We start from the raw sequence: 10,039 nt of genomic DNA on the forward strand, positions 1-10,039 counted from the left end.
TTCCCATTTATTGTTCTGTCACTCAATTGTTTTTGCTATTAACTATGGGGGTGATTCCGAGTTGATCGTAACTGTGCTAAGTTTAGCACAGCTATGATCAGGGACACAGACATGCTGGGGGACGCCCAGCACAGGGCTAGTCCAACCCGCATGTCAGTGCCGCCCCCCACACAAATACAAAAGCATTGCACAGCGGCGATGCTCTTGTATTTGTGGAGTAACTCCCGGCCAACGCAGCTCCTGCGGCTGGCTGGGAGTTGTGTGTCGCTGCCGCTGGCCGCAGCGGCTGCCTGAGATGTCACGCAGCCGCCGCGGCATGCCCCCCCAATGGTCCAGCCACGCCTGCGTTAGCCGGACCGAGCCTACTAAACGGCGGCTTAACGCCGCCGTTCAGCCCCCTCCTGCCTAGCGACCGCCTCTGTCTCAGAGGCGATCGCTAGGCAGCAACGACTGCCATGCACCGGCGCACTGCGGTGCCGGCGCATGCGCAGATCCAACCCGATCGCTGCGCTGCGACAAACTGCAGCGAGAGATCGGGTCGGAATGACCCCCTATATACTAATCTGGTACCATAACAAATCCATCATGTGCTTCTAAAATATTTGATCTATTTTTAAGTTTTTTTTTGTCTTCTCAAAATCAAGCTATGAATGAATATCAATGAATGGTTATAGATGCTAGTCATACTGTATGTGCTGTGATATTTTCAATTTTCTGCAGAGAGTATAGGTCTCCTGCTCTACAAATTAAATAGTTAAGAAGAACATGTAACATTCTATTATGTATCCACACTAATTAGCAATGAATATTTTTACAAAAGTATTAGTTTTATAATAAGAATAATTTATTGATTGGTTTAGGTGAGATGCAACACCTTCCGACCTGAAGCGGCAAGAGAGCACATCATAAATGGAGTACATAGCCCACCCATGTTCCGGTAAGAGTTGTGCATTCAAAATATGTGTATTATATTTACACTTTTGCTAAATTACTTTTGATAAATGGATGAACAATGTTGATGACATTATAGAATTCCTATTACTGAGCATTAGATATTTAAATTTTCAGACATCCAAAACTATTTTTCTTTATTTCACAAACTTGTTATTGTACTTTTGTAAATTCTTTCCAACACTTGTATTTATTTTTCATAGAAATATCAAACATGTATTAATAATAACTGCTCACTATACAGCACTTTAGCATTGCTAGTGTTAGTCTAAAATAAAACTCAACTTAATGGATAGTTGACATAGAGAAGCATCGCCTTAACAAGGCCACAACAAGATAAACCCCCAGCAGGTACTGTATAGCAAATAAAGCACTAGGAAAAAAATCTCAGAGAATAAAATATCACTGAGAGTAAAGCACAGAGAATAAAAACTAATGGACCATTGTATTTGTCATTTGCATAATAGTGTGCAGTTAAGTTTATTTAGGCCCTCATTCCGAGTTGTTCGCTCGCAAGGCGAATGTAGCAGAGTTACACACGCTAAGCCGCCGCCTACTGGGAGTGAATCTTAGCTTCTTAAAATTGCGACCGATGTACGCGCAATATTGCGATTACAAACGAGTTAGCAGTTTCAGAGTAGCTCCAGACTTACTCTGCCTGTGCGATCATTTCAGTGCTTGTCGTTCCTGGTTGTCGTCACAAACACACCCAGCGTTCGCCCAGGCACTCCCACCGTTTCCCCGGCCACTCCTGCGTTTTTTCCGGAAACGGTAGCGTTTTCAGCCACACGCCCCTGAAACGCCGTGTATCCGCCCAGTAACACCCATTTCCTGTCAATCACATTACGATCGCCGGAGCGAAGAAAAAGCCGTGAGTAAAAATACTTTCTTCATAGTAAAGTTACTTGGCGCAGTCGCAGTGCGAACATTGCGCATGCGTACTAAGCGGATTTTCACTGCGATGCGATGAAAAATACCGAGCGAACAACTCGGAATGAGGGCCTTAATTTCACTCACTTTTTTCCCTTTTGATATGAACAGTATTTGCTAAATTTTCATCAATAATACTTTCAACTGTCAGATCAGATAATGGGAGCAGGATGTGTTGTGCACACGGGCCTCTGGATATGGGAGGCTGGGCCCCCCCCCCCCCACCCCGTTCTTATGTTTTTTTACACTTACCACTCCGGAATCCCACGTTGACAGAGCAACACTGCACAAATCACGGGGGGAATGGTGCAGCAGCCATTTTCCTGCTAATTTGCGAATGCACAGTAGAAAAATCATTAGCAAAATGCTGACTAATGCATGTGCTCTTACACAGTGCTCGAGTCTATTCCCACAGTGCTCAAGTCTATTCCCACAGTGCTTAAGTCTATCCCCTTATGGCTAAAAAGGAGAAGACTGAAAAGGAGACTACACACGGGCTCCCCTTCTCTCTTAATATGCCCCTGATTAAGGTCATGGGGTTTTCTTAGAATTTAAGGTGTTAATTCCAACTATTTTTGGATTTGTGTGTCTTTCCTTTGGATGTCTTTTACAAATGTATTTTCAATTACCTGCTACTTAGTTAAATTGATATCTTATTAAAAATGAATAACCATATGTTCCAAAATCCTGCAATAGTACATATTATATTCTATAATGCATTACTTCAAAATGTTTAATACAAATACTGTGGAAATTTACATTTTTTTATAAAATTTAAAAATATTAGGGAGGAAAATTGAGTGTATGTGCAAATACAACCGTGTACTTACTGGATTTTCTGTCTGTAGTCAGATAATGAAAATCTAAAAATCCTCACAAATGCTGGTTTTAATATTAAAGATATTAACACATTTGAATATTGTAATGTTTGCAGCTTACAATTGCATATTTCAATTTATTTTTTCTGTAAGTAATTTAGGATTTATAGAGAGGCAATTTAATTTTTAACTCTAAAATATTTTTTTTTCCAGGGTAATTGGTGCAATGAGTAATTTTGAAGAATTTCGTAAAGCTTTCAATTGTCCAGAAAATTCATTAATGAATCGTGGAAATAATTCATGTCGAGTTTGGTAGAAGTGAAGGCACATTTTATATAATAGAAGGACTGTTATATCATTTGAAATTTTTGAAACCAAAGAGGACTATCCAGTTGAATTTCTTAAAGCTATCTTGAAGATTTGGAAGTAAATGTAATGCTGCTTTATTAATGGTCATTTATATACACTATCAGTCTTGAATTATAATCTGATTTGAATAAATGTATTTTTAATTTGTACAAAATAGAATTTAGATCAAGATTAGTACAGAGCAAAGTTTGCTTATACAAAAATTCACATAGGGAACAAACATGTATGCTGTCCAGTGGCGACCTACATTTTTGGGGCTTGAATTGTAATGCCCCTTCACATCCAGCAATAATAGAGAAACATGCAACAAGGCCCTTGCAAGGACAGCACCCCTGGCTCCTTTTCACCTTTCATCGCTCCCAGCCTAGGACAGGCCTCCTTGGGCTCTGCCATTCCTGAGAATTTCACAAAGAGAAGTTCTGCAGACTGTCGGAAATTGTAGTTTAAAACGGATACATGTTTTGCGCTATTTGCAGAGCGCAAATCACAGAGCTAGACTAAAACTCCCAACAGCCTCCGTGGTACTAAGCTAAGCGCATCCAAGCTGCTATGCTGTACTACAATCCTGGTTGTCATGGTGTTATTGGTGATGAGCTGTAACCATACAGAAAATAAAAAAAACAAGAGGTAAAAATCTGATTTTTGGTGTTAAAATGCACAAGTGAGAAGAGTGATGATTCTATCACAAAAATAACCTTATTTTAATAACATTCACTAATAAAACTCCTTCCATTTTGTTGAAAATGTACTCAAAAAAGTTTCTTCAGGGCCCTTCTGGGATTTGGAGCCCTGAAGCTTAAACTTCATTATTTTCACAGTAGATTAACCCCTGATGCTGTCCTTGAATATTGTGGCAAATTTGTGAACTGCATTTAAACGGATAAAAAACAAACAGTTAACTGATCAACTTTAGTAGGTTTCAAACAAACTGTAGGCAACCATTATAATGTGGGCTTGCATACATACTGTAAATTGTCGGTAAATGAGAACTGACTTTAACAAACTACAGGAAAGTTAAAAACAATATTTATTAGTGGCCCAAAAACAATATTGGCGTTGCAGTCAACATAGAAACCAAATCTGTATTTAATTTTTAGTCAATTTATTAAAAAGTTGAAAAATATGTGACGTGCATTCTTTTAAAGATTGGTGTAGAATGTGCTTAGTAGGAGGTACTGTACATAAAAAAAGCTTTATCATAATTTTTAAAATAAAGTTGCATTGCACACAGTACAGTTAGGGCAGGCAATTAAATTATGAGAACTATGCAGGAAATTCACAGTACAATAAATGAACAAAAATGGCTTCTTTATATGTAATTGATTTACTCCCTTTACATATAATACTAAATGTTTTAGGGTACTTTTGAATGAATTTTTTAAAGTACTAAAAGTAGATTTGTGTAATAATTGGTTGATGGAGAATATAATTCCAAGGCAGGAACTAACATAAATGGAAAGGGCATTTGGGAAATTAAAGAGAGAAAGAATATGATTTATGGGCATATCAATACTGATATATTAACCAAGGGAAGTAGTCACAACAAGAGAATTGTCAGGGAGGCACTCGATATACCGGCTGTCGGGATCCCGGTGCTCAGCATACCGGCGCCGAGATCCCAACAGCCGGTATACCGACAACTATTCTCCCTCTTGGGGTGTCCACTACACCCCTGGTGGGAGAATAAATAGCGTGGCAAATGCAGTGAGCCCACAAGGTGCTCTTTTGCGCTTGTCCTGTTGCCAGCATTCTGGCGATTGTGATCCTGGCACCGGTATGCTGGGCACTGGAATACCGAGTGCTGGCCAAACATAGTACACCCGAATTGTCAGGGTCTGCAATCGATAGTTATTCAGGCAGATGACAATACCAGGAGTCAAAGGAAAAGATGCAACAGACTATGAGGCATATTTATCACAATCCGCAAATTTAACCTCATTATGGATACTGGCACATATGAGTTAATTTACTTAATGGTTATTTTTAATTGCAAAACCTTTTGAAGTCTGAATGTGTATTTATAACTAAATTAGTAAATATCTAAAACTATTTTTTCTTAACTTGAAATTTATTGTCTTTTCAATAAAATGTATATAAAAAATCTTTAAATTATATATCTCTAAAATTAAAAATTTGTGCCTGAAGAGGTTAATAAGGATTTGGTAAATATTTTTTTGCATCTATTTGCACTGTGAAAACTAAAATTTTCACAGGAATGTACAATTCTGTTCGTGCTGAGACGGGCTCTGATAAAAGCCAGTTCCAGCTATGGGCAATGCTACCACTCTGCTTCCCGATTCAATGTATATGGGCGTACTACACATGCATGGCCATTGACCAGCATATGTGTTAGTGAGGGGACATGGTCAGGGATCTGGAGGATCCTGCTATGAAAAATCCCCTTTACAGTAACCCAAGGGCTACCAGAGGCTAACCCCATCTTCAGATGTCACTAGCTATTGGGGCCTATCTCCAGAATGCTTCTCACTCCAGAACTTAAATCTACATTGCAGTCCCCTTGCTTTATGGTCAGAAATGGGAGGGATGTTTAGATATCAGAGATATCTGCTGTGATGACTCCAATGGTACATCTGGGAATCCCTTATATTAAATGATAAATAGGCTATTAACAACAAGACTGTGGCATGAATAACACAAAGAAAGAGAAAGAAAGGGCTCTGTTACCAAAACACTACTGACGAAATTTGCTCTTATTGGGGAATTACAGCAGGGCAAGTTGTGGTAACAGGACATGACAAGAAACAAGGGAAGGTGTTAACAATAAGAGAAGAAAATGGAAATTGGCTAATGTAAACAATGGAATTGATAAAATAAGATACACAACACACAGAAAAATACAAAGACAGAAGGGACAAAGGCTAGAACAAGCACTAAAGGGGGGTACACACGGAGAGATCCGTGTTTAAAATCCAAGCAATCTGACTAGATTGCTTAGATTTTAAGCACGGATCTGCCGTGTGTATGCCCCCCAGCGATAGCGATGCGTGGCCCCGCGCATCGCTATCGCCGGTGCTAGATTGAGCCTGCATGCAGGCTCAATATAGCGTGTCGCTCACTTCACCGCTGTGTGAAGTGAGCGGCCCCCTGTTCCCCCCCCCCGTCCGTCTCGCTCAGCACATCACACTGTGCTGAGCGGGGTAAGAGATGTGTGCTGAGCGGTCTGTGTTAAGATCGCTCAGCACACATCTCTCCCGTCAGTACCTCCCTTTAGACAAAGAAGCAGCAAGTTCAGGCCCAATGATATAAGGTAAGTATGTACATAGGGACAAGCCACAAAATGCCCCAAAACCCCTAATGTACCTAATGTAACAGACTTTACACACTTCTGCATTTTATGATGGATTGTTATCCTTAAACTGAAATATAACTCTATATATATATATATATGTGTGTGTGTGTGTATATATATCTATATATATATATTTATATATAAAAACACACATAAATAGAGACACGTGAGTTGTAGGATTGACTAAAAATTGGAAGCTTTATTTAAAATGTAACCAGTATTGTGACAAATTAAGGAAAGATCAGCTATCAGTATTGCCACTTGACCAATGCAATTGGCTTCAACAAGCATTTACTTGGGCCCACTGTTTTGGTGACAACAACAAAGCCAGACCTCCATGCCAGATCCATCTGGCATGCGTTGCTGACCCCAATATGATGACATTAGGCTTACCTGTGTATTGAAGGGTAGTCTGCAGTTCTTTCCAGCTACAAACAAACAACAAAGACAACAACTAATGGAGGGAGGTTGGGAATTTATAGGAAATGAGTAAGCCTATGACCACAGAAGACACAAAATAAAGCCTTCACCACCTAGTACCTTTACACCCACTAGACCCCATAGGATAGCCTTTTGTCAAACAAAATTGTATCGGACAATTCCCATCTTTTATAACAACCCATATTAATTCCAATATCTGCTCCAGTTTTGGGGTTTAAACACTGCCAAACCAAACTGTAAATCTGTTTCCTGTGCTTCAGACATTCACATCCTAAAATATTACATCATTTAATTTTTATACCTCACATGTTTTTGTTGAAATGGCATCTCTTCTGTCTTTAATAAATATTATAACATAACATATAGACAGAGATTTTCATTGTGCTAAAATGCGTAAAATATATTGATCACAGTTAAAGATGATTTACAAAGCAGACTTGTGGAAATGTTTTCTATCATTTCTATAGAATGTCACTAAATTCCAGTTTATCTAATCCTTACCAATGTGGGCCAGCACAAAATATTCTGCCAATATACTGTGTGAAATTGGCTCTCATATACCATGAGATTTTGGTGTTTAGAGGATTTTCACCAACAGACATACTGTATTTCGCTTTTATGGCACATATTCTCCTAAAATGTCTATAAAATATGTAGCTTTATCTTTTCACCTTCTTTCTGTGATTTGCACCAACTAATTGCGATGTATAGCATTGCTTTATGGGAAAGTGTTAGCTTCCTCATTGACAAGAGGAATTCCTGTAGTGTATGGGTAATCTATAAGTGCTGACTATAAGTGAGACCAAAAACAAGCTCCTATGATTAAAAAAAAAGAAAACAAAAACAAAAAAATACAGATGGATAAAAGATGAAAAGTAGAAAAGAATGTTTAATAAACAGAAAAAAAATTCTAAACATTATGGACCTGATTTGCAGTTGCATTCGATGCCAATTGTCACAACTGAGGGCCTGAGCTGACGGGAGGCAGCCTCAGTTGTAGGGGCTGAGATGTACCGGAACCTGGGAGGTTGTATCAGACCCCTGGACATGTAAGTAGCATGAATAATAACTGCCCGAAGGCGTGACCACGACAACTTAGATAAAAGTCAATGATGTTTATTATGACAACTCCGCATCACAGCAGCAATAAAAGAAAACGTAAAAGTCAGCAAAGAATAAATACAGTTCCTGAGTACTACAGCATGGCAGGAGCCACAGGGCACTGGTAGTGTGAGATAGTTCTTATGATCTTCTAGATGGAAAGTCCTTACCAGGCCCGGCTGTAGCAATGGAGATAACCCAGGATTGTACCAGCTGGTGTTCCAGGAAGAGCTGGGTTGCTGAAGGTAAAACAGCTGCTGTGGATACTGGCTGGAACCAGACTGTTGTTAGCACGGAGTGGATACTGGCTGGAACCAGTTAAATAATAAATGAACTTTGGGAGCGATGAAATGTGAACTGAAATGTAGAACTTGAGAGCGGAGAAATAATAATTCCGGTGGAGAGTGGTAAAGTGTAGAAAGGACACCGGCCCTTTAAGGGAAGCTGTACTCTGCTGGAAGCTGAGGCTGGAAGCAGGTAGTGTTGTAGCTGGAAACAGATGAATCCACAATGGATTGGAGAGTCAGGCTACACCGCAGGTGGAATGCTGGTGCGGGTCTCTATGGTGGAAGTCTTGAGACAGGAGCTGGAACCTGGAAGACAATCATAGAAGAGAGACAAACAGGAACTAGGTTTGACAACCAAAGCACTGACGTCTTCCTTGCTCAGGTACAGCTTACTTATACCTGCAGCAAGGAAGGGGTTGGCTAGGCAATTATGCAAATCAACAACACAGACAGCAGATTGGTGGAAATGATCAGATGACAGAATCCAAGATGGCTGCGCCCATGCAGACACTTGGAGGGAAGTTTGGTTTGTAATCCATGTGGTCTGGGAAACAGTAATGGCGGCGCCGGCCACCGGAGACAGGAGACGCCAGGCTGATAGATGCACATTTAACCACGCGGGCACAGCGGAGGCCGCGGCTGATGAAAACACCACTCTGCATGTGGAAACTCAGGAACAGCGGAATCCGGTCCTGGAACGCTGAGCCCGCCTTAGGAGGCATCTGAAGGGTAAGTAATGGCGTCCAGATACCCGGATCGTGACAGCACCCCCCCCTTTAGGAGTGGCCCCAGGACACTTCTTAGGCTTTAAAGGAAACTTTGCGTGGAAATTTCGGACCAAGGCAGGAGCTTGGACGTCAGAGGCATTGGTCCAAGAGCGTTCTTCAGGACCATAGCCCTTCCAGTCAATGAGATACTGAAGTTGACCGTAACGGTGACGTGAGTCCAGGATCTTGGCCACTTCATACTCAACGCCTCGTTGAGTTTGGACTTTCGGAGTTGGTGGAAGTGAGGAATGAAACCGATTCAAGATTAGCGGTTTCAACAGGGAAACATGGAATGTCCTGGGTATTTTTAAGAAGGGAGGTAACTGGAGTCTGTAAGCAACAGGATTGATGACTTGATCAATTTTAAAAGGACCGATGTAGCGAGGTGCAAACTTCATACTGGGAACTCTTAACCTCAAATTCTTCGTGGATAACCATACCCGATCACCCACCTTGAGAGCAGGAACTGCTCGACGCTTCTTATCCGCAAACTTCTTGTACCTGAACGATGCCTTGAGCAGAGCTGATCGTACGCTCTTCCAGATATTGGCAAACTGATGCAAGGTGATATCCACTGCGGGAACAGAAGTTGCTGGAAGCGGTTGGAACTCAGGGACTTTAGGGTGGAATCCAAAGTTGGTGAAGAATGGTGTTGAGGAAGATGAAGAATGATACTGGTTGTTATGACAGAACTCGGCCCAGGGAAGTAATTGAACCCAGTCATCTTGAGAGGAGGACACATAGATGCGGAGGAAGGCCTCCAAGTCCTGATTCACCCTCTCAGTTTGACCATTGGTCTGAGGATGGTAAGCCGTGGAAAACTTTAACTTGACTTGGAGGACTTGACATAAACTTCGCCAGAATTTGGCTGTGAATTGAACTCCTCGATCTGAGATAATTTCTTCTGGAAGACCGTGGAGTCGGAAGATCTCTTGTATGAATACTTGAGCCAACTTGGAAGCTGACGGAAGACCGGTGAGAGGAATGAAGTGTGCCATCTTGGTGAACCGGTCAACTACCACCCAGATGGTATTGAACTTGTTGCACATGGGCAAATCTGTAATA

At 41.0% G+C, this 10,039-nt stretch overlaps 1 protein-coding gene across 1 annotated transcript in view; it reads left to right on the forward strand.

Moving 5' to 3' along the window:
- Positions 1-7,671, forward strand: part of PHEX (phosphate regulating endopeptidase X-linked) — a 433,913-nt gene extending 426,242 nt beyond the window's left edge. The window contains exons 21-22 of the mRNA XM_063955773.1: positions 861-937; positions 2,913-7,671. Coding sequence (XP_063811843.1) covers positions 861-937; positions 2,913-3,015 — 180 coding nt within the window. The 3' untranslated portion in view covers positions 3,016-7,671. The remainder of the gene's footprint in view (positions 1-860; positions 938-2,912) is intronic.
- The last annotated feature ends 2,368 nt before the right edge of the window (positions 7,672-10,039 follow it).

The sequence above is a fragment of the Pseudophryne corroboree genome, chromosome 2, assembly GCF_028390025.1.
Source record: "Pseudophryne corroboree isolate aPseCor3 chromosome 2, aPseCor3.hap2, whole genome shotgun sequence".
Classification (NCBI taxonomy): Eukaryota; Metazoa; Chordata; class Amphibia; order Anura; family Myobatrachidae; genus Pseudophryne; species Pseudophryne corroboree.